Source organism: Equus quagga, chromosome 2 (assembly GCF_021613505.1).
Source record: "Equus quagga isolate Etosha38 chromosome 2, UCLA_HA_Equagga_1.0, whole genome shotgun sequence".
Taxonomy (NCBI): domain Eukaryota; kingdom Metazoa; phylum Chordata; class Mammalia; order Perissodactyla; family Equidae; genus Equus; species Equus quagga.
This window is the reverse complement of record NC_060268.1, coordinates 50,411,388-50,437,130: the sequence shown is the minus strand read 5'-3', so window position 1 is coordinate 50,437,130 and position 25,743 is coordinate 50,411,388. Positions and strand designations below refer to the sequence as shown.

The following is a 25,743-nucleotide window of genomic DNA, read 5'->3' as shown; positions in this document are numbered from 1 at the left end:
AGCTCTTTCAAGATTCTTTCCGCTGGGGAGTAGATCTTTGTTATGGAGAATGCTCTAGGTATTTCTGTATTTCACAATAATTATTCTTCCTCTCTCTCTGCCAGAGACACAAGGTTATCTTATTCAGATCTTCATCATGAAGTTTCTGGAGTTAAGGCCCACGGAAATATGGGGGCAGTCCCCAAGACTGTGGTGCCCAGGAGTTTTTCACTCTCATGCTAGTCCACACACAACCTCCAGCATTTTGTCAAAATTACCGTTTAAATGTTGCTACCAGTTTATAGATTTGTAGCTTCTGCTATAGGCAAGCAGATCGTTGTATGTTTCTGGATACACTTATCTCTCCAGATTTCGGGGTAGCAGTTTGCCCTGCGGCTCACTCTGGGCACTCTGATGGGTCCAAGAAAACTTGTTGTTTTTCAGTTTGTCCATCTTTTTTTGTTTTAAGAATAGTGGTGACAACTTCTAAGCTTTTTATATGTCAGAACTGAAACTGGAGCTCCTTTGTTGATGTTTTTAGCTATATATATTTTTTTAGGTTGGTGTAAAATTTGTTACTGGTTGCTGTACACACCTTTAACGTATCACAATCTATTGCAGGTTAACACTGACTCAATTCCAAGAAAATATAGCAACTTCGCTCTAATACTACTCTATTTTCTCCCCATATTTTGGGGCTATTACTGCCATTCATATATGGGTGTATTCATATATATATAACATATATATATGTTATAAACTCAACAATATATAATTTTACTTTGAAAAATACTGCTTTTTAAACAAAACTCAAGTTTTTAAAGAAATTGAGAAGAAAAGCAATAAAAAGTATGTATTGTCTTTTTAAATTTATTCCTTAATTTTGGTAAAACACACATAACATAATATTTACAATTTTAAACATTTTTAAGTGTACAGTTCAGTGGCATTAAGTACATTCTCGTTGTTGAGCAACCATCACCACTATCCGTCTCCAGAATTGTTTTCATCTGCCCAAACTGAAAGTCTGTACCTATTAAACAATAACTCCTCATTCTCCCTTTCCGTCAGCCCCTGGCAACCACCATTTGACTTTCTGTTTCTATCAATTTGACTCCTCTAGGTATCTCACGTAGATGGATTCATACCATACTTGTCCTTTTGTGCCTGGCTTGTTTCACTCAGCCTCATGTCTTCAAGATTTGTGCATGTTTTTAGCATGTGTTTGAATTTTCTTCCTTTTTAAGGCTGAATAATGCTCTATTATGTATGTACTGCATTTTGTTTATCCATTGGTATTGTCTTTTATACCTACCTACATATGTCCCATTTCCCATACTTTTCATTCCATCTTACAGATCTGAGTTAGTGTCTTGTGCCAAGTCCTTTCAGCCTGAAGAACTTCCTTATATATCTTATAGGGCAGGTCTGCTAGCAACAGATTCTCTCAGTTTTCATTTAGCTGGAGTGTGTTTATTTCATCTTCATTTATGAAAAATGGTTTTGCTGGCTATAGAATTCGTGGGTTGTAGTTTTTTCTGTCGGTGCTTTGAGCATGTCATTGCACCGCCTTCTGTCCTGCATTGTTCCCATGAGGAATTAGCCGTCAAGTGTGTTGATGTTCCCCTGTACATGATGATTCCTTTTGTTCTTGCTGCTTTGAAGATTTTCCTCTTTGTGTTTGGCTTTTGTGTTAACTCAGCAGTTTGACTAAGTTGTACTAGGTGTCTCTCTTTGTGTTTATTTTACTTTGGGTTGAACTTTTCTGAGCTATAGATTATTTTCATCAAATTTGAGAAGTTTTTACCAATTATTTCTTGAAGTATTTTTGGTTGGAAACTAGACATTTTAGTTAATAGATTATAGCAGTTCTGGTTTCTGTTTTGTTTGTTTATTGAGGGTTGTTTATGTTTTAATAACTTGCCTGGACTTTAATTGTAGAATCAGTGTAGTCTCTCTGGTGGTACACAGCTGCTGATGTCTCTGCTAGGTTTTTAAACTCTTAGTGTTTAGACTGGCTTCCTCAAAGATCTTCCCTGTGTCTGTGTAGCATAATTGTTTGCTGTGGGTTTGGGCAGACTTCGTAAATACCTTGAGCCTGAAAGGCTTCCACCCTTTGCTGATTGGTCCGTGTGTGGGTTTGAGAACACATTCAAAGTTGGAGCTAATTGTCAAGCCTCTCTTGGCTTGTTTTATGCCAAGCTTCCTCAGGCATCCCTAAGATATGCATAGATTTCTGTTTAGCCAGGGTTGTTTGGTGAGCTTATCACAGACTTCTATGGCTCTCTCCTTTATGATCTTTGTTAATTTTCTGACTAGCTGGGCACTTACCCTAACCAGGACCTCAACCTCAGATCTCAACTGCAAATTTTCTCCCTTCATTTCCACCCAAGTTGACCACTTTCATCCACCGAAGCCACGGGTTTTTGCTGCCCAACCCTGAAATGAGTCCACCTTTTGTTGCTAGCAAAGCTGCTGAGTTCTTTTTGCTAATTTCATGTCGGTGAAAATGCCAGTGTTGTCATTCTAGCTGGAAATTGGTCGTTGGGAGTAACCTCAGGCAGAAGGGCAGGCACTTCCACTGTTCTTACCTATAACATTAGCAGTTTTTCTAGAATAAACACTTCTCAATTTGCAGGCTGTCTTTGGTTAATTTCCACTGCCCTGAAAAGGGTTATTTTTGATAAATTTGTCTAGTTTTATATTTGATATTTGTGGACGGGAATTGCAAACCCCCTCATGCCTCCATAAAACCTGCACATTTTCTTTTGTGGATGAATTTTACATTTACTTATCAAGCTTCCTAAGAAGTTCTCTTGGTATTTTGATTAGATTTACCTTGACTTTACAAGTTAATTTGCAGAATATTGACATATTTACAATATTGAGATTTTCTTCTAGAGAGATGACATTTATCTCCATTTATTCAGACTTACTTTACATCCTTCAGCAAAATTATTCGGTATACATGTAGGACTTGCTTATATTTTGTTAAGCTTATTCTTAGCATTTTAAAAGTTTTTCTGGCAATTACTAATGAAATGCTATTTTCCGTTGTATTTTATAATCATTTATTGCCAGTTCATAGAAAGTTAGTTTGTTTTTATGAGTTTATATAAGTCGATCTTGTATGTGACTGCCTTGCCGAACTTACTTTTTCATTCTAAAGGTTTGTCAGTTTATTATTTTGGTTCTTTTAGGTAGTCTATCATATTACTTGCAAATAATGACAGTTCAGCTCCTTATAATCTATATTTATATTTATTTTTTTAATTTAATTTAAAATTCTATTTTATAGGTATGCCCTCGGAAAATAGCAGAACAGTAGGCATACTTTGGCTTTAGTGACTTTGCTAGAAATATTTCTGATGCTTCACCTTGAAGTTTGATATTGTATAGGTCCTTTTGTCAAGCTAAAATTTTTCTTTTATTCCTAGTATCAACTCGTGTTTTGGCATGTACTGAGATATATTGTTTTTCTCTCTTGGTTTCCTAATATCATAAATAAGAAACACTCTGTTTGATCAAGATGTATTATAATTTTAATATTTTCCTTGATTTAATTTCCTAATTAATTTTATTTATGATTTTTGCATGTAATATTCGTAAGTGAGATTGGCTTATAAAGAACAATAACTTGATAAACTAGGCATTCATTCCAAATTAAAAGAAATATAGATTTCCCCTTCTTCAGGAATTTGGTTTAGGAGCTGCTCATTATTTTCCTATTATTTACGTTTGCTGTATGTTTTACACTAATATCCCATACTACATGGCATCCTTTTTTGAGCAGTACAAGGCACTTAAAATCCAGTTCCTTCATGTGTGATGAAGATTTTTTTTTAACCTGTGAGCTTTTCTGTTACTACACAGGTCCTCCTTTAAGTGATGTGTTCCCCATATTACTCTTTTTTTTTTTAATAAAACACTTTCAAGTATTGTTTAACAGTTGTCTGTCTCTATTTCTCTTTGCTATATAGAGTCTCTCTTTATCATAAGCTTCATAGTATTTCCTTCTTCATGTTTTTCTCTTCCTTCTAGTTCCTTCTGTCACCTGCTCTGTGAAGCCTTTCTTAGTACTTCCTCTTCCTCATTACCTCTGAAGGGTTAGACTATTTTTGTGTCTCTAATATAGCTTATTATAAATTAAACTATATATATATAGTTCTCTTAAGTACATCTTGGCTATAATACCAGAACTTTCCTGTTACTTTTGGTTATAAGGACAGTCTCATTTTTGGTAATTAAGACTTAGTCTTATATATTTTTAAAATCTTTCCAAAATTCACTCTACTTGCAAGGATTATGAGGGGTGAGGGCGTTCTGACTCTACGCACTTTTCCCTTCTTCCATGTTTTGGGGCAGAGAGGAAAGAGAAGAAAAAAGGCAAACATATTATTAAACTGAGTGAAGTTGTCATCTTCTCCTTTTAGGTTGTGGCTTCCTCTCCTAACATTGAGTGTTCATCACGCCCTGTTGTCAGGCATTTAAATGGTGCTTCATTGCCATGTGCAGATTCTTCCTGGCCTAACATGTTGGCAACTCACTGGCAGCTCTCCGAACTTAGAACACATAGTAATTAGCATCTTTTGTGCCTAGTTTAGGCCTTAGCTGCTATTCTGGGACTACAGATAACTGCTGTTCAGTAACCTGTGAAATTTATTTTAAAGTCATTGTTTCACAGTTCAAAAGGAAAATAAACAATCAGTCTTCCAGAAGAGGGTATTAAATCATGCAGATATTATAGAGCACCTCTTCACTGCACAGTTTTCATACCTAAAATGTTAACTCTGTATTCTAAAATTCAGCCTCTAAGAAACTTTATCCCAGCACATCCTTCTAGAGCTGTGCCAGATAGACTGTTTAAATATAAACTAATTTAAATTTACATTAATGAAACAAATAAAAATAAAAATTCGGTTCCTCAGTCACGCTAGCCACAGTTTAAGTGCTTAATTAGTCACGTGTGGCTAGTAGCTACTGTGTTGGATAGCGCAGAACATGACCATCATCGAAAGAAGTTCAGTTAGACACTGCTGCTCTAGAGGGTAGAGATGAGAAATTTTTGTTACCATAGGAAAGTCAGATACCTAGAGTCAATCATATATACCAACCCGTTACTCTATTTCATGGGATTTTTTTTTCTGTCCCATTTGAGGGAAATTTGTGAAAGGGAGAAAAGTTGGCCCACTCCTGAGCAATATACTGCTTTCAGATTCATCTGACATTTAGCTTTTCATGTGGAAGTTTCAAATATCTGCTATTGCAAACATAGTTGGCAGCAGGATTCGAAGTTCAAACATTTCCACCCACCAGAGACAAACTCCCTAATTCATTCTTCCCATTTCACTTCTTACTGTTCCTTTAGGAAGATTGGCACAACTTCAGTCCTAAGACGAGGTGAGACTGGCATAAGTGGAAAGGTGAATGTTTGTATATATGTGTTTGTGGGTGGGTGTATAGATTTTGGGAGAAGTGCCTTCACTTTTAGCATGATAAATTCTTCTTCTTCTTTTTTTTTTTTTTTACCAAGCCCTTAGATATCATCTAATTGAATGCCTGCCCACATTTTACATATGAGTAAACTGAGGCTAGAGAAAGTGATTGCCCGAGATTGTATCAATAGTTAATGGTAAATGTGGAACTAAAAGCTGTGTTCCATGACTCCCAAATCCTTGGACATTCTGCTAGATCGTTTACCATTCCCATTTTAATTCTTTTATTCACTACTAACTGTTGCTGCAGATACAGTGATGAGAGTTTAGAGGTAAAAATAATTATTACAATGAATTTCTTTTTAAAAAATGTTGCTTTATATGTTTTAAAGGATTTGGTAATTGTAATTTTTACAGATTGAAGAAGAAGAGAGGAAAAAAATAGAACATATGAAAGAAAATGAACGGATAAAAGCAACTAAAGAATTGGAAGCCTGGAAAGAACATCAAAGAAAAGCTGAACAACAAAAAGGAATTCAGAGAGAAGAGAAATTACATCAGCAAGAAAAACAAATTGAAGAAGAGAAAAAAAAAATAAAACATAAAAGTCTTACTAGGAATTCAGCATCTAGAAATCTTGCCACAAAAGGTACAATGATTACTTTAATATTTTCTGGGAAAGTGAGTCCTACTGGTGAAGTACATATGCCACTATTATTGTGTGTTTGTGAAGTGTGAATCTGTTTACAATATTAGGTCATTATTTTGGTATATTGAGAATAAGTACTACAGTACAAAGACTAACGTGAAAGACTTATTTATTCTTCTAGGAAGTAGTGAAGTTTTCATAGTAAAATGAGCAAGGATTGAGTGTTGTTTTCCTTGTATGCTGCCTTTTGGAATTTATGTAGGTGTCATTAAATATGTGTGTAACTCAGGTCCAAAAAGCTTTGGAGTGGACTAGCCATGCCAGGAGCATTCATTTATTTCTGTAGAGAGAAGAAACTAGGAATTTCATTAGAAGACTTCCTCACATCACTCAAGAAAATGAGTACCAGGAAGCAAACTTAAGCAACAAAGGCTCTTCGGCCTTTGATCTTGGTGTGTTCAAAAATAGGTAAAAAAACCTATTTATTGAAAGCTAAGAGTTTGATGTTATCTGACTTTAGAATGTTGAACTTTGTTTTGGGTATATTCAGTATGGTTAGTAAATGGAACATTTTGTAGTAAAATTACTTATGTAATAATAATAATTAATATTTATGGGGCAATGCCAGGCGATTTTATTGGTTCTATCACTCAGTCCTTACACCACCACTTTGGGATAAGTGCTGCTAGTCTTATTTTAGAGGAAATACGTGTTCAGAAATGATAAAGAACTACCCAAAAAGTAAACCTGTGGGATTTGATCCCAGATCTGCCTGCATCTGAAACCTATGTTCTTTCCACTAGGCTATATGTGTTTACTACTTCAATAATGAGGTCTGGCTTGTTGAAAAGTCATTTAGAGTGAATATTAAGTAGTCATTATTAAATTATATATTTTATTGTGGTTTAATATTGACATACAAGTTAACTGCCATACTACCTCCTTCTTTAATGCCATTTCCATAAAATATTGATACCAACTAGAGTATGTGAAAATATTTCCTTCTAAATTTCAAATACTGCTAAACAAATTAGATGTTTTCAAATATTGTTGGAACCCCTACCCTTTTGTAGATAGGAAGTATCCTGAAGATGTTAAAACAAAAATAATTCATCCACGGATATAAGGGAAATAAAACATGGTGGCGGGAAAAAAATGTGTAAATTATGGTTTTTGTATTTTTACCTCAGAAGCCCTTTTTTCCTTATTTCATTAGCGTCATTACAGATGCCTTATAAGTTTGGTTCCTTTCTTTCATCTTGTCCATCCATTTAACAAATATTTGTTTACTCAGTGTCTACTCTGTACTAGGAGTTATGGAATATATAAATATGACTTAAGTTGTGGACAGTGCCCTCAAGGAACTTAAAAATGTTGTAGACACAAATGTCTTCAATAAGCTGAGATTTATAAATAACTGCTTTAAAGAATTCACATATCTTTCATTGGTCAGTAAAGTTAGACCTGTTGAAGAGGAAAACTTGTTTGTTCCTACAAAACATTTATTCTAATACTACTATTTTAGTGTCATTATTAACTAAAAATGCTCATTTGGTAACATTTTTAACAATAGAAAGAATGTTGTCTTATTTGTCCCAGACACATTCTTTAGACAAGCCACTTTTGTATACAGAACACGACTGATGTGGCAGGTGCTGCAGATTGCCTACTCTTTATATACTCTCCCTTTCTTTTTTTTTTTTTTTTTGAGGAAGATTGACCCTGAGCTAACATCTGTTGCCAATCTTCCTCTTTTTGCCTGAGGAAGATTGTCGCCAAGCTAACATCTGTGCCGATCTTCCTCTGTTTTTTATGTGGGATGCTGCCATAGCATGGCTTGATGAGTGGTGTTAGGTCCACTCCTGGAATCCGAACCTATGAACCCCAGGCTGCTGAAGTGGAGGGTGCAACCTTAACCACTATGCCGCCAGGCTGGCCCCTCTCTCCTTCTTTTTTTACCAGCAGAATCATGAATTCAGGGGTGGGGGACAGAAGAAATGTGTCCAGCTAAAAAAAAAAATGCCTCTTGGAAATTTGAGTATTGGTTGGATATTTGAAGAAATTAAGGAATAATTACACTTTTTTCTTTGGGTGTCATAATGGTATTGTAGTTAAGTTTAAAAAGTCCTCATCTTGTAGAGATGCCTACTGAAATATTTATGGATGAAAAAATGTAATGTCTGAGATTTGCTTCAAAATAATATGGTATGTGAAAGTGGATAAAGGTAAAGATGAAATGATATTGGCCATGAGTTGATGATTGAAGTCAGGTCATGAATGCATGATGGTTAATTACTCTATTCCTTTTAATTTTGTATATCTTTGAAATTTTTTATTATGAAATGAAAAAAATAAGGATCAAAGTACATTGAGTCATTTTTATAAACAAAGTAATTTTAAATTATTAAAAAAAAAGAAAAAACTCACTAAGACTCTCTTATAGCTAGATGTAGCCAAGTGACAGGGTTCTGGCTGATGAAACGCAGGAAGAAATCTGCTAAGGATTTATAGAAACGTGTTACGTCTCTAAGATAGGTGTCCCCACTCTTTTCTGCTTGCTCCTCCTTTCCTTTCCCTACGTTAGGTAAAGATCTGTGCCAGGAAGTGCATTAGCTGTCTTGAGATCATGAAGAGGTAAGCCATATACTAGGAATGATAGAACAGGGAAGAAGAAGGAGCTTGGGACATTAATGACATTGGAAAGCTGATAAATCCGTGCTGAACTACCTTCCTTGAAGCTTCTTAAGTGAGAAAAATAAACCCATGTTTTGTTAAGCCACTGTAGTCATGTTTTCTGTTGACGCAGTCTAGAGAATTTGTAACTGATGGAAATGTAGTGGATTGCAAGGTTGGTTTAGCATTTGAAAATCATTCAATGTAATTAACCATATTAAGACAATAAAGGAAAAAGCATATGGTCATTTCAATATTGCAGAAAGGCATTTGACACAATGCAGCACCCATTTATGATAAAAATTAGCAAATTAGGAATAGAAAGAAACGTTTTCTATAAAACAAAAACCAAAAAAACACCTATGGCAAACATCATATTTACTGGTGAATTAATGAATGCTTTGCCCCTTAGATCCAAGAGTAAGGCATTCATGTCCACTTTCACTACTTCTATTCAACATTATACTGGAAGTCCTAACCATTGCATTAAGACAAGAAGAAGAAATAAAAGGCATAAAGATTAGACAGGAAGAAGTTAAACTCTCTATTTTTAAAGGATGTGATTGTCTGTATAAATTCCTAAGGAATCTGCAGAATAACTACTAGAGCTAATAAGTGGATTTAGCAAAGTCTCAGGGTGTAAGATTGCAAAAGTCACTTATAATTTTATTTACCAATAGCAAACAATTGGAAAATTAAATTTGAATCCATTTATAATAGTACTAAAAATATTTAGGAATAAATTTAACAAAAGAAGTGCAAGATCTCATCACTGAAAACTGTAGCACAATTACTGAGAGAGATTTAAAAAGGCCTGGGGGCCAGCCTGGTGGCACAGCGGTTGTGTGCATCTTCTGCTTCAGTGGCCCGGGGTTCACCGGTTCGGATCCTGGGTGCGGACATGGCACCGCTTGGCGAGCCATGGTGTAGTAGGCGTCCCACATATAAAGTAGAGGAGGATGGGCATGGATGTTAGCTCGGGGCCAGTCTTCCTCAGCAAAAAGAGGAGGATTGGCAGCAGGTGTTAGCTCAGGGCTAATCTTCCTAAAAAAAAAAAGGCCTAAACAAATGGAGAGATATAACATGTTCATGAACTGCAAAACTCAGTGTTGTTAAGATGTCAGTTCTTCTTAAATTGATCTATAGATTTAGTGCATTTTCAATAGAAGTACCAATAAGCTTTTTGTAGAAATTGATAAGTTGATTCTAAAATTTATAAGAGAATGCAAATGACCTAGAATAGCCAAAGAAATTTTTAAAAATAAGGACAAAGATGCAGGACTTATACCACCTCATTTGAAGACTTACCATCAAGCTACAGTAATCAAGAGAGGGTGGAATTGGCAAAAGGGTGAGTGTAAAGTTCAGAAGAACTGAGTACAGAGACCAGAAACAGATTCACACATGTATGGTCCAATGATTTTTGTCAAGGATAACAATGCAATTCAATGGGGAAGGGCAAGTCTGGAACAACTAGATAGCTTTATGGAAACAAATGAAGGTGATTCTTGCCTCACTGTGTATGTAATACGTACAGTAGTCCCTCAGTATCTGCAGGGTATTGGTTCCAGGACCCCCTGTGGATACCAAAATCTGTGGATGCACAAGTCCTTTACATAAAATGGTATAGTATTTGCATATAACCTACACACATCCTCCTGTATATTTTAAATCATCTCTGGTTTATTTCTAATACCTAATACAATGTAAATACTATGTAAGTAGTTGTTATGCTGTATTGTTTAGGGGATAATGACAAGAAAAAAAGAGTCTGTACATGGTCAGTACAGTCCCAACCATTGTAGGCCTTTTGATCTGTGGTTGGTTGAATCTGCAACTGCTAAACCCACAGATACAGAAGGCCAACTGTATATAAGAAGACAAGGAACCCAGTAAACAGACAAAAGATTTGATTGGACTTTTCACAAAAGAAGACATATGAATGGGCAATATGCACATAAAATGATGTTCAACATCATTCGACTGAAGGGAAATGCAAATTAAAACTGCAGTGAGATAGAGTACACAGTATGCATCCACTAAAATGACTAATGTTAAAAATTAAGGAGTCCATCAACACAAAGGTTGTTGAGAATGTTCTGCAACTGGAATTCTTGTATACTGATGGTAGGAATGTAAAGTGATACAAGCACTGTGGAAGAGTGTTTGGCAGTTTCCTTAAAAGTTAAGTATACACGTATCATATAACTCAGCCATTCTACTCTTAGGTATTTACACAAGAGGAATGTGTCCACCTTAAAATTTGTATTCAAATGTTTATAGCAGCTTTATTCACAGTTGTGAATAACTGGATATAATGCCCATCAACAGGTGAGTGGACAAACAAATTCTCATACATTCCTAAAATGGAATATTACTGCAATAAAAAAGGAGAGAACTACTGATACACACAACATGAATGAGTCACAAAATTACTATGCTGAATGAAAAAACCCAGACACCAAAACAGTCCATAATGCATGAAATTCTAGAAAATGCTAACTAGTTTATAATGACTGAGAGCACATCAGTGGTTGCCTGGAACCAGGTGTAAAGGGGAGGGATGAACTTCAAGGGGCCATAGGGAATCTTAGAGGTGATAGAAATTTTCTGTCTTGATTCTGATTTCATGGATAGTACATCTGTCAGAACTCATTGAATTAGTACACTTTACAATGAGTACGGTTTATGGTATATAAATTATTTCTCAATAAAATTGAATAAAAATTAAGTTTATTGGGAGTGCTTTTAGGCAGAGAAGCATCAAAATGCGCATCATTTCCTCGAGTTCTCATTATTCCACAGAGTTATGCTTAGGGCTGGGCATAGTGAATCCATCCCCAAAGAAGGCTCTGTCCCGGGGTCCCCGCCCTTGCTCTGTGGTATATATTTACAGGGAACCAGGAAAGGGGAATCAATGAATGTCTATTTAATTATATGACTATGAGGGCTTCCTCTTGTTAGAAAGAGCTTTGTTTAAAAGGGGAAGCCTCTTGGGCTCAGTTACTGGTATCAGCCTATTCTTCTATTGAACTAGTTTTGACTTGCTAAGTTACTAAAAACATTGTAGAGGGAGAGTGAGGCTTCAGGGTGTGAGGATTTGTCCCTTTTCAACTTGGAAGAACCAGGTACCCCTAAAGGCAGGGCAAAAGTAGGTCTAGAAAAACTAGGATTGGTTGAAAGTATGTAAGCAGAATTTGACAGGCAGATTTCCTCCCCTACCGTAACAGAAGATTGGAGGTTTACTTTCTATGTAGTTGAGGACTGAGTGAGATTCTGCTCTGAAAATACAGAGATTGAGAGAAAGTCTGCAATGTGAAAATCTAAATATTGATTCCTCCAGCCCTGTCCTCTCCCCTTAGCTCGTGGACATGCGCATGTGCAAGTCCAGTGCCTCTGGCAGGCACATTGGAGAATTCCTCTACAGGGAAGCTAACTAGTGTGGGATGAATAAATCTTTCTGTAATGGCCCGGTAGTCGACAGACTTCAGATTCATGTGCACAGAACTTTCAGTCAGAATTTTTATACTTCATCTTTAAGATGAGCAGATGGCCAAGAAGCAAACAGAAAAATGTCACTTGGAACAACCAAGTAATGCAGGGAATAGGAGAAAACTTAAAAAGAACTATAGTTAATGTTCTCAGAGAGAAAAGAATATATTTTAATCCTTAAACAAGAACAAGAGGCTGTAACAAAGACTATTAAGAGAACAAAATAGTTTGGAAATTAAAAATGATAAAAATTATGAATTTAATCAAATGGTTCAGATATAGTTAATTTTTGTTTTCAGAAAGTAGAACAAGATGGCAGATATAAAATAAAAAGATAAAACAACTGGAGTATCCATCCAGGATGTCCAACATTCAAATAACAGGAGTATTAGGAAGAGGGGAGAAAGAAACAGGAAAGGAAATAATTTTTAAAAAATTCTTTTTCTTTTTTTTTATTGAGACATAATTGACACATAACGTTATATTAGTTTCATGTGTACAGTGTAATAATTTGGTGTATGTATATGTTACAAAATGATCACCACAGTAAGTCTAGTTAACATCCATCACCACACATAGTTACCTTTTTTTTTTTTTTTTTTTTTTTACTGGTGATGAGAACTTTTAAGATTAACTCTTTTTAACAACTTTCACATACAGGCATATCTTGGAGATATTGCGAGTTTGGTTCCAGACAACCGCAATAAAGCAAGTCATATGAATTTTTTGGTTTCCTGGTGTGTGTAAAAGTTATGTTTACACTATACTGTAGTCTATTAAGTGTGCAATAGCATTATGTCTAAAAAAGCAATGCACATACCTTAACTAAAAATACTTTATTGCTAAAAAATGCTAACCATCATCTGAGGCTTCAGCGAGTTGTAATCTTTTTTCTGGTGGAGGGTCTTGTAAAAGAACAAAATATCTACAAAGCGCAATAAGGCAAAATGCAACAAAATGAGGTATGCCTGTATATAATATGGTATTATTAACTATAGTCACCAAGCTGTACATTACATTCCCAGGACTTATTTATTTTATAGCTAGAAGTTGTACCTTTTGACCACCGTCACCCATTTTGTCCACCGCCCCCCTCCCCATGCTCTGGCAACCATCAGTCTGTTCTCTGTATCTATGAGATTGGTTTTTTGTTTTAGACTCTACATGTAAGAAATAATTTTTAAAAAATTTTTTAACAATTTTCAAAACTTAAATCAATGAATTTCCAAATTAAAAGAGTCCATTAGGTCCAGCACAGTATATGTTAAGATTCATGCCAAAAGCACATTATCAGTACAATACCAGAAATTTCAGCACACTAGAGACAAAAATAAGATCCCGAAAGCTTCCAGAGAGGAGAAACAGATCATGCACAAAGGACTGCCAATGTTAGCATCTGTCCTGAAGACATGGGTCAGTGCCTTACAAATTCTGAGTGAAAATGATTTTCAATGTGGAATTCTATACCCAGTTTATTAATCAAGCGTGAGGCAAGAATAAAGACTTTTCAGACAAGCAAAGTCTAAATAACGTTTATTGCTCAGGTACACTGGGAATGGCATACTTTTTTGTTACATTTTGTTTTTTTATGCAAATTTATAGAAAGGCAGTTAGTTTATGTGTATAGAGAACTTCTGTTGAGTTTGCTGATTAATTTTAACAATTCTTCATAATGAATTAGTTTTGAATTCTATCAAGGGTATTTGCTGTAACTTTTTCCTCATTTATTTAATAAATATGTCAATTACATTAATAAATTTTCTGATGTAGAACCATTCTTGCATTCCTATGATAAATGCTATTTGATCATGATGATTTTTATTTTTATTTTTTTTAATTGGAGTATAGTTGACATACAATATTGTATTAGTTTCAAGTGTGCAACCTAGCGATTGGACATTTATTTACATTACAAAATGATGACTCTGGTAAGACTAGTTACCATCTTTTATCATACAAATTTATTACAATATTGTTGACTATATTCCCTATGCTGTATATTACATTCCCATGGCTTATTTATTTTATGACTGGAATTTTGTATCTCTTATCCCCTTCATCTATTTTACTCTTCCCCCTACCCCTCTCCCCTCTGCTGGCCATCAATTTATTCTCTCTCTCTGTGAGTCTGTTTCTATTTTGTTTTTTTTGTTTTTTTGTTTTTTTTTTTTAAAGATTTTATTTTTTTCCTTTTTCTCCCCAAAGCCCTCCGGTACATAGTTGTATATTCTTCGTTGTGGGTCCTTCTAGTTGTGGCATGTGGGACGCTGCCTCAGCGTGGTTTGATGCATGTCCGCGCCCAGGATTCGAACCAACGAAACACTGGGCCGCCTGCAGCGGAGCGCGCGAACTTAACCACTCGGCCACGGGGCCAGCCCCTGTTTCTATTTTGTTTTGTTTGTTCATTTGTTTTGTCTTTTTTTAGTTTCTACATATAAGTGAAATCATACAGTATTCTTCTTTCTCTGTCTAGCTTATTTCACTTAGCATAATACCCTCCAGATCCATTCATGTTTTCAAAAATAGGGAGAATTTCATTCTTTTTTATGGCTGAGTAGTATTCCATTGTAGATATATATCACATTTTCTTTATCTACTCGTCTACTGATGGACACTTAGGTTGCTTCCGTACCTTGGCTATTGTAGATAATGCTGCAGTGAACATAGGGGTGCATATGTCTTTTTGAATTAGTGTTTTTCTTTTCTTTGGATAAATACCCAGTAGTGGTCATGTTGATTTTTTATACAACTAAATTCAATTTGCTGATATTTTATAAATGATTTTTACATTTATTTTCATATTGAGATTCACTTACATTTTATCCTCTTCATACTGTCCTTGTCCGGGTTTAATACCAAATTATACCAACCCCCTAAGTTATGGAGCTTTTTTCTTTTTCTATTCTTCAAAACAATTTAGTTGTATGTGAAATTTCTGTTGCTTGATGGTTTAATAAAACTGCCACTAATACTGTCTAGGTATGAAGTATTTATGGAAGTACAGTTTAGTTGCTATAATAGTTACCTCTTCATTCAGGTTTTCTATTTTTTCAAGTCAATTTTGGTCATTTGTTTTCTAGGAAATTGTTCACGTCGTCTTTTCAAATTTATTGGCGTACATTTATCTTGTTTCCTTATCTCTACTCTGTCTATATTTATATACTTTTTTATTCCTAATACTGTTTTATTTTTCTTTGACCAACTACTGCAGCATTTTGCAAATTTTATTAGTCTGTTCAAAAAAGGAGTTTTGGGTTTTATTGATCCTTTTTATTGTTTCTTTGTTTTCTATTCCATTAATTCCTGTATTTATTTTTATTTTGCCTCTTCTGATTTCTTTGAGTTAGTTTCCTGTTATTTTTCCAACTGGTTTTCATTAATTTTTGAATCTTTTAATACATGCATATGAAACTATAATTTTTTCTCTTAAGTACTGTGTTAATGCATTCACCAAGCCTTGAAATCTTCTGTTTTCATTGTCACTTAGTTGCACATTTTTGTCACCCATCATAATTTTTTTCTTTGGCCTTTGAATTCTTAGGAAGAATTTTTTTTTACATTTCCAAATGTATAACATGGGAGTGACCATCATTCTCATATTTAAAATTTCCTGGGTCATTATGTTACAGATGTGTTTAAAAGTCTTTTCTAGTTTGCTGGTGCGTATTTGTGTTTATCCTGAGGCTTTCTTTTAATAAACTATGGGCTGTTTAGGAACTACTCAGACATAAAAAAGACAAACTTGTGCCATTTGTGACAAGGCAATGGACCTTGGGGGTATTATGCTGAGCAAAATAAGTCAGACAGAGAAAGACAAATACCATATGATTTCACTCATATGTGGAAGATAAACAAACACATAGATAAAGAGAATAGATTAGTGGTTACCAGAGGAGAAAAGGGTTGAGGAGAAGGCAAAAGGGGCACATATGTGTGGTGACAGATTATAACCGGACTGTTGGTGGTGAGCACAGTGCAGTCTATACAGAAACTGAAATACAGTGATGTGCACCTGAAATTTACACAGTGTTGTAAGCCGATATGATCCTAATAAAATAATTTAAAAAACAACAATAACAAAAAACTATAGGCCATTTAGATTTATTATTCTACATAAAATATATCCTGATGTCTTGGGATTTCTTTCTACTGTATTACTTTGTGATTTATATTTACCAGACTTTCTTTTTGGTTCTTCTTTCTATCTTTTTTGCCTTGGATTAAAGAAGTTTTCTTAATTACCTCCTTTCCTTTCTATTAATTTGAAAGGTGTGCATTCTATTTTTGTTCTTTGAATGATCAATATTAATTTTTTGTAACTACTTTGATATTTAGATATAATTCCAATTATTATGTTTTTAACATGCATACTAAACAAAGCCTAAAGTTAATCTCTAGGGGCCAGCCCTGTGATGCAGTGATTAAGTTCGCAGGTTCTGCTTCAGCAGCCCGGGGTTTGCTGGTTTGGATCCCGGACTTACGCACTACTTGGCAAGCCATGCTGTAGTAGGCATCCTAAATAAAGAAGAGGAAGATGGGCACAGATGTTAGCTCAGGGCCAGTCTTCCTCCGCAAAAAGAGGAGGATTGGCGGCAGATGTTAGCTGAAGGCTAATCTTCCTCAAAAGAAAAAATATGTATAAAAAAATAAAATAAAGTTAATCTCTACCATACTTGTAAATATTACAAGGAAATTTAATACATGAACTCCAGTCATACTCATTTTTTGTGGTATTCTCTAAACATTTTATTCTACGTTTTTGGGGAGGGGTCAATTGACTTCTTACTTTTAAACTCCTAAATTTAGTCATTATTGTTAGTGTGGGTTTTTTACCCAGTACATAGTTACTGATATTTTGATTGGCCCATATTTACTGATTTTTTAATTTATCTTTGCTTCTTGCTTCTTGCCTCTTGTCTCTCTTTCTGGGTCCAATTACCATCCCTTTAAGTAAATCCTTTAGTAGTTCTTTAATGAACGTCTGTGAGTGTTACATTCACTTATTTTTATTTCACACTTGTTATTGAAGGATGATTTAGCTGGCTGTATAATTCAAGGTTGACAGTTATTTTCCATCCATAACTTGAAGATAGATTTCTGTTGCCTTCTATTCTCTAATGTTGCTGCTGAGAATTCTCCTCTTGATTCAACTATGGATCCTTTATGAGGTAATCCATCCTTTGTCTCTGGTTGCTTTAACATTGTTCACTTTGGTGCACTTTGATTTTATTAGTTTAAGTGCAGTTTTATATTTATTTGTCTCATAATACCAGAACTTGGAGTATACTTTCCTTCAAAGAACTTATGTCTTCCATCAATTTTGGGAAGTTCTCAGCTATTGTCTTTAAATATTACCTTCCTCTATTCTCTTTATCTTTCTTGGCTGCATTCTGTGTAATACCCTCAGTTCTATCTTCTGTTTGCAAATTTTTTTCAACTATGCTTAATGTGTTGTTAAACTTGTCCTAAAGGTTTTAAATTTCAGTGACACTATTTTTCATTTTGGAAGTTCTATTTTTTTTTCACACCTGTTTGTTCTTTTGTCATTAGCTTCTTAGTTTTTCATGATGGATTTTAGTCTGTCTTAGGAAGCATGTTTAAAATTATTATAGTTTCTTTCAGATCGTTTTATTTCAGATTCTCAGGGGGCCAGTCCTCCTGTTTCTTGTGTCTGCTGACTGTTCTTTACACTGTGTTGTTTCTTTATGTGACTTGTACTTTTTGTTTCTGTGCTTACCTTCAGCAGGGATGTTTTTGTGTGTACATATGAGGAAATCTCATATGTTCTGGTTTGCAGAAGTAAGAATTGCTCCCAAGGGATATCTGAACTATTGATTTCTCACAAGAGACATTTTTCTCCTCCTATCAACAGCCCCAGAAAGAGACAGGCTTCACTTTCCTGGACTAGTGGACAGAGGTTCTATAAGTGTCCTTTTCACTGAGGGTGCAGCTCTTCCAAAGTTCTAGTGGGATTTCCAGCTCCCCACCTTGGTACCTATATCAGCCTTAAATTTCCAGCCTTTGGCCTTTTTCTTTGCTTACTTTAGAACTGAATTATATACTTGAATCTTTTGTTTATTTACTATTTTTCATCCGGCGTTGTATGTGTTCTTAGCATTTTATCTGTTTGTAAAATGATTTGTTATAGTTTGTAAAAACTCTAACCTGTGCTGCTAGAAGCAGAAAGCTAATTTCTTTTTGTGTTTTGCTATTTGTCTTATTTTACTGCAAGAGTTTGAAAGTTAGATATCCTATTTTTAATGTAACTAGTGATCACTTTAATATTTTTCATAAGCATTTATAAATGTTTATTTACTTTTCTTTAGCAAAATGATTTTTTTTATTTTTCATTATGGAAGAGTAGTGCATATTCCCTCCCTGTTGTGTATACTAATAATCATTAGTATAATCATTTGAAGTTATATACTTCATTTTTACTTTTTATTCTATTTACCTTCTGTTGTACTAACATTTAAAAATCTTACTCACAACAGTTTTTAGTGTGTTATCCACTGTTTTAGAAAACCTGTCTTTTTTCATTTTTACCCTCGAGTTTCCCACTCCTGCATTCTTAGTTTTGTTTTTCTATGTTCTGGAACATTTCTTTGTGCAGTTTATTCAGAAAAGATGGCTAGGTGGTGTATTAACTTAGTTCTTGCATATCTAGGAATGTCTTTTGCCTTCACAAGTGAACAGCAGTTTACATGGATATAAAATTCTTGGAACATCATATTTGGTAGGTTCAAGCTGTTATAATAAAGAGATCCAAAATTACAGATCAAATAAGGTGGAGATTTAGTTCTCTGTAATTAACACTTGTTATGTAGCAGTGATCTATCTAGGCCTAATAGATGACTTTGTTCCACAAGGCTATCCAGGCTGGTGGGGCCACCTCTGTCATCACATCATTTGGCTTCTATCTCTGGTTCCAAGGTGGGTGCTGCAGTTGGCATTGTTTTTTAGTCAGTGGGGAGGGGAAAAGAGGAAGTCCGCATCAAAGAGATTTACCTGTAAGATGATGACCTATCTATAAGTTGTATACTTTGCTTCTGTTCACGTTCTGTTGTCTCAGATTTGGCACATTAACCACACCTAATCTTAAGGGAGGCTAGGTTATGTAGATTCTAGCCTAGTATAGTCATGTGCCTATCTTCTAACTCAAATTCTATTATTAAAAGGAAGAGCAGAGAGTGAATGGGATATTGGGAGATAGCAGTCTCAACTACAAGCATCTGTAGAAAGTTTTTGCTCAAATTTTTGTTGGTGTTGCTTTCTTGTTTGTTCCAGACCTTATTCTTTCCTCCCTACTCCCCTCCTCCCTCCCTTTGACATGTCAATTCAGGCCATTTTCAAATTTTTTAAATTGAAAATTTTGTTTCTTACCTTATTTGTATGTGTACATTTTATATCAAGGATGTTAACTCTGTCATATTTGTGCAAAATCTTTTTTTAATACCAATTTTAATATTTACCTTTTAAATCTGTGTATCATATTTTTGGTACTTTTGCACTATTTAGTACCTTTCTTTCCTTTTATTCATATAGTTTATGTTCTAACACATAGATTAGTTTCTCCTCTTACGTTGGCTTAACAATTATGACATCCAACTACCTTTATAAAAATGTATAGCTTTTCATTACTACTTTTTGCCTGTTCTCGTTAGCTCTCTCTGGTGGCTGAGGAACTTTTATACCATCACAAGGAAGCTTATGGAATGTATTGATAGGAGCTTAAGGAAGTAGAAGTGGTGTTGGCAGTGATGGCTTGGCCTCCATACCCTCCTCTAGACTTGATGTAGAGTTGCCTGGAGTGCCCTCCCCTAGAGCAAATGTAAACTAGACACTGTGTGGTTCAACAAAGGAGATCCCAGAAAAGTAGCTGGGGTCATTGATTAAAGAACAAACGATTAGCTGCCATACTTTCAGTGATGGATTTTACATGCCTTCTTGCAGAAAGTATCTTTGGTTTATTTGCATAGGATTTTAGAAGTAACTTTGATGTGTAATTACTTTAAAAATCAGTTTGAGGGGCCGGCCCCGTGGGCAAGTGGTTAAGTTTGCGCACTCTGCCTCTGTGGCCCAGGGTTTCACCAATTTGGATCCTGGGCACGGACATAGCACCGCTCATCAAGCCATGCTGAGGCGGTGTCTCACGTGCCACAACTAGAAGGACCCACAACTAGAATATACAACTATGTACTGGGGGGCTTTGGAGAGAAGAAGGAAAAATTAAAATAATAATAATAATAAAAATCAGTTTGATTGTTCACTAGAAAATGAAAGGTAAATAACTTACTTGCTAATATTGTTTTTGAAGGGAGAAGTTCAGAGAATATATTTTTTGACAAGTTAAAGGAAGACAGTATTCCTGCTCCTCGTTCTGTGGGCAGTATTAAAATCAACTTCACTCCTCGAGTCTTCCCCACTGCTCTCCGGGAATCACAAGTAGCAGAAGAAGAGGAGGTAGGTGTACTTGCTGTTAGTTACAATGACCACAAAGGAGAATACTTTTTTTTTTGTTTCATCTATTGAAACTAGTACTGAGTCTGAATTTCTTAAGTATTCATTACAGTAGAGATATGACTTCATGGAATATATGTATATGTATTTTTTTGGTGAGAAAGATTGGCCCTGAGCTAACATCTGTTGCCAGTCTTCCTCTTTCTTGTATGTGGTACCCTGCCACAACATGGCTTGATGAGCAGTGTGCAAGTCCACACCCAGGATCCTAACCCACAAACCCCAGGCTGCCAAACCGAAACACTCAAACTTAACCACTAAGCCAGTGGACCAGCCCTGAGAAAAATACATTTTGCAGGATTTTTTTTGGCTCCAGAATGCTGAGAGAGCACTGATTTAATATACAGTATTGTTGCTTATTCCAGGAAATAAACCGTTGCACATGCCATTTATTTTATCAAATATATTATTGTCTATAATAGATTTGTAAACTTTGGATCAGTGTGTGTTGTGGTAAGAAGAGATTTGGAAATTTATTATTAATATATTATTGTCATTAATTATTAATATCGGGTATTTATAATGTGACGTTTTAGAATTTATATCTTTCATTCATTTATAAATTCCTGAGCTCTGGGATTTTGAATATTGTATCCTTAGTTATAGAAGCACTAAGAACTGCATTGTTTTACTGTAAGGTGTGAACTGATACTCCTCTCAATTGAAAACTTGTGGGAATAATTGAAGATCCTTACGATGTAAGGACAATTTATCAATATTAACTTTTTTCTTATTATTAAATAGGACATTATTTCTATATTATTTATAAAAGTATTTTTGTAATTATAAAATTATAATTATTTAAAAATCAGGGGCTGGCACTGTGGCCAAGTGGCTAAGTTAACACGCTTGGCTTCAGTGGCCCAGGGTTTCGCTGGGTTCAGACCCTGGGTGTGGACATGGCACCGCTCATCAGGCCATGCTGAGGCAGCGTCCCACATAGCACAACCAGAAGGACCCACAACTAGAATATACAACTATGTACTGGTGGGCTTTGAGGAGAAGAAAAAAGTGAAAAAAAAGAAAAAGATTGGCAACAGGTATTAGCTCAGGTGCCAATCTTTAGAAAAAAATAAAAAATAAAAATCATTTATATATTTTTTAGTGTAGAAAAATAAAAATATATTATAAACAAGAAAATTTAAAAAATACTGACGTAAACTCCCAGAAATTTGGATGAAAATTTGATCTTAATCAGCTAGTAAAGTTTAAAAAAAGTGTAAAAATGTATAAAAGCTGGAAGTTTAAAAGCGTTATCACCAAATAGTGTATTAGTCTGCCTGGGCTGCTGTAAGAAAATACCATAGACTGGGTGATGGAAACAACAGCCATTTCTCTCTCAGAGTTCTGGAGGCAGGGAGGTCCAAGGTCAGGGTGCTGGGGTGGGGGCTGGAGGGAACAGCACGTGTTCTGGTCTCTTCCTCTAAGGACACTAATCCTATCATGGGGCCCCCACCCTCATGACGTCATCTAAACCTAATCACCTCCCAAAGGCCCCAGCTCCAAATACCATCACATTGGTGGAAAGGGTTTCAATAAGAATTTTGGTGGACACAAACGTTCAGTCCATAACAAAGAGTATTTCCATCTTATGTAGGAAGGTGGAAAATCTAAAAGTAGCTGTTAATAAAAATAAGACCTTTGTGTCCTTCATTAGACTTCATTTTCATTTCAGTGGCTACACAAACAAGCAGAGGCACGAAGAGCAATGAATACGGATATTCCTGAACTTTATGATTTAAAAGAAGAAGAAAAGAACCCAGAATGGTTGAAGGACAAAGGGAAGTAAGTTATTTGAACTCTGGCCATGAGATTTATAGTAAATTTATGTAGACATTAGTACTTATCATATTTTCTAGATACCTTGACATATGTGTTTGTATGAGTGGTTTTGGGGAGAGACAATGCAGGTAAGCAAATTAGGTGGGGCCTCCATATTAAAAAAGTCAGATCTTATAACAATTAAGTAAGGATCTTTTTTAAATCTGTTTTTGTATTTAAGTGTCATAGAAGTGAAAAAATCACATCTTTTGGATTGCTTATTAAAATCACTTATATTTAACATGTCATTCCTAATACCTCCCTTAAAAACATGTTTCTTAAAAACTAGAGCTTCTTTGATTATTTATATCCATTTTTAAAAGAGTACCAAATGATTTTATAAATTATTATTTTACATTTAGGCAATCTTTTTCGTTATATGTGAATTCTGGTACGTTCTGGATGGCAATTTGAGTTATTTTGCGGCAACTGTAGATATTTATTGTATCTCATTATATACACTTTTGTATTATTTTCTTATTGCTACCATAACAAACTATCACAAACTTTGTGGCTTAAAACCATACAAATTTATTATCTTACAGTTCTAGAGGTCAGAAGTCCAAAATGGGTTTCACTGGGCTACAATCAAGGTATCAATTGCAATCCTTCTGGAGGCTCTAGGAGAGAACCCATTTCCTTGCGTTTTCCAGCATGGAGGCTGCCCGTATTCCTTGATATAGCCCCAGCCTGCAATTGCATCATTCTGACCTTGCTTTGTCACATCTCCTTTTCTCACTCTGATTCTCCTGCCTCCCTCTTTCTTTTATAGGGGCTCTTGTGGTTATATTAGTCCCACTTGCATAATCCAGGATAATCTTCTATCTCAAGATCCTTAACTTAATCTCATCTGCAAGGTCCTTTCTGCCATGTTACTTAACATATTCACAGGTCCTGGGGATGAGCACATCTTTTGTGGGGGTGCTAACGGGTTGCTTCCTCTTACTCCCAACAGTAAACCCCAACATGATCCTTCCTCCTATTTCTCCCCTTCACTCCCTCCCTCCCTCTCCATTTATTGAACCGTTAAGTAAACATCTATTGATTGCTTAGTGTTCGCCAGACTGTAGGCTAGGCTCTGAGCTCCAGAGATCAGTGGAGGAGAGAGACATACACAGGTACTTATAACATTGCGTGGGAAGTACAATACATAGAAAAGAACGAGATAAAATGAGAGTAGAGAAGAGGAGCACCTAACATTTAAGGGAGGAAGGTAGGCTCAGGAAAATTTTCCTGGAGAATGTAGCACCTGAGCTCCTCTTAATGATAAGTAGGAGTTTCAAGGGGAAAGGAGAGAAAGACATTCATTCAGGCAGAGGAGACAGTATGAGCAAAAGCTCAGAGACAAGAAATGCTGTGGTGTATGGGTCAGGAACTATGATAGTTTATTTTTTTCTAAAACATAAAGTTTGAGGCTAGGAATAATGACAGATAAACCTATAAAAATAGGCAGATGCCTATTGTACTTGGTCAAGATTCCTAGATTTTTTTCTGTGTGGTGGGGAAAAAAATGTGTTGCAGAAACCAAGGCAAAGGCCTTGAACTATGGCATTGTGGTAGGGATGGAAGGGAGGGCAATCTGAGAAATATTTAGGAGGTAAAATAGGCAGAACTTTTTGATGGATTGTCAGGAAGTGAGAGAGAAAGAGTAGTTGTGGGTGACTTCTGAGTTTCTAGTTTGAGTGAGTGATTGCATGATGCCAACTGAATTAGAGAATACTGGAAGAGGGGCCAGTTAGGAGAGAATTCAGATAAGTTCAGCTTTGAATATGTTGAGCTGGAGATGTCTCTGGGTCAGTCTGGATGACAGTGTCCAGCAAGTTTGAAACTCAGGGGAGAAACCAGCACTCTAGATATAGATTTAGAGGTTATCAGCATTTATGTAGTAGTATAATTCAGAAGAGTAGGTGAGATATCCAAAAAGAGTGTGTAGATTAGGAAACTAGTGGCCTGAGGGTAAAAGTCTGTCGCCTACCAACATTTGAAGGTCTGAGAAAAGGAAGGATTACACAAAAATACTATCAGAAGCCAGTGGAATAGAAACTATAAGGAAAGAGTTTTTGTTTTATTTTGTTCTTCTTTAGTAATAGAAAAGGTTTGAATAGATTAGGAGACAAGACAGAAGAGATGATTGAAGTGTCTGTAAGGAGAGTGAGAAAACTGGGTCAAGGCCAACGCTGGATGGATTAACTTGAATTTGTTTTGTTTTTCTCTTGTGAAAAGTTGCATTCATTTTTAAATTTTATAATGAAAATATTTCTTTTGAAAAAATTTACACAGTCCATATCAAATGAAAGTCCCCCTTGGTTTTCACCCAGTCTACCTGCCTGCCCTGCCCCGCAATTGTATCTACTCTAAATCATTTCTTTAATTGTATTTGCTTGTCTTTAAACTGCTATTGTCATCATCACAGTTAATATGTTCATAGCCTGTGGTGGTTAACAAGAGCTTTCACATATACTCTCTCATTAAATCCTCACAAGTATAGTTGGGTAGGACCTACTGCTTTTGCACTCATTTAACAAATATTTATTGAGAAACTAGCTTTACACAAAATAGCTTGTTTAATTCCTGTAACAATCTTAGTTGGATATTATCTTTATCCCCATTTTACGAATATGGAAACAGGGCTGGAGAGGTTGAGAATGTTGGCTAGGGTGGTAGTTAATAAGTAGGACTATTCAATCCCTGGTGAATATGATTTCAAAGTGTGTGTTCCAACCACTCCTGTCCACCTGTCACAGATAAGTAAAATCCTCTTCCTGTCCTTTTGTTCCGATTGATTAGCCTTAGTGCAGGCAGCCTCAGTGGTGTGGCTGTGAGTTCCTCCTCCTTGCAGCCCGAGAGTGCGAAGTGTGCATGACTACAAGGACTGTTCTGTTGGAATGGTAACTTTGCTCTAGAAAATGTTGACAGATTGACTTGAAATAGATAGAGATACTTTATTTTCTGAGATTGGAGGAAAGAAAGTGAAGATAAGTGTGAATCTAGGTAAGTTTTTAACAAGGAATATTGCTTATTGGGTGATGTTGAGAACTCTGCTAGGTTAGAGAAAATGAATTCTTAGAGATGCCAGTCAGTGCAGCTGTGTGATTTCTCTCCTGTAGTGTTTAGTCTTTTGGATTTAAGAGTAGATCATTGAGCCGGGGTTGGGGTTTTGACTGACAATACAGC

At 35.6% G+C, this 25,743-nt stretch overlaps 1 protein-coding gene across 1 annotated transcript in view; it reads left to right on the top strand.

Annotated features, from left to right (window-relative positions):
- DNAAF4 (dynein axonemal assembly factor 4) overlaps positions 1-25,743 on the top strand; it is a 58,818-nt gene that overhangs the window by 20,687 nt on the left and 12,388 nt on the right. Inside the window, exons 6-8 of the mRNA XM_046650377.1 lie at positions 5,832-6,063; positions 20,546-20,691; positions 22,424-22,533. Coding sequence (XP_046506333.1) covers positions 5,832-6,063; positions 20,546-20,691; positions 22,424-22,533 — 488 coding nt within the window. The remainder of the gene's footprint in view (positions 1-5,831; positions 6,064-20,545; positions 20,692-22,423; positions 22,534-25,743) is intronic.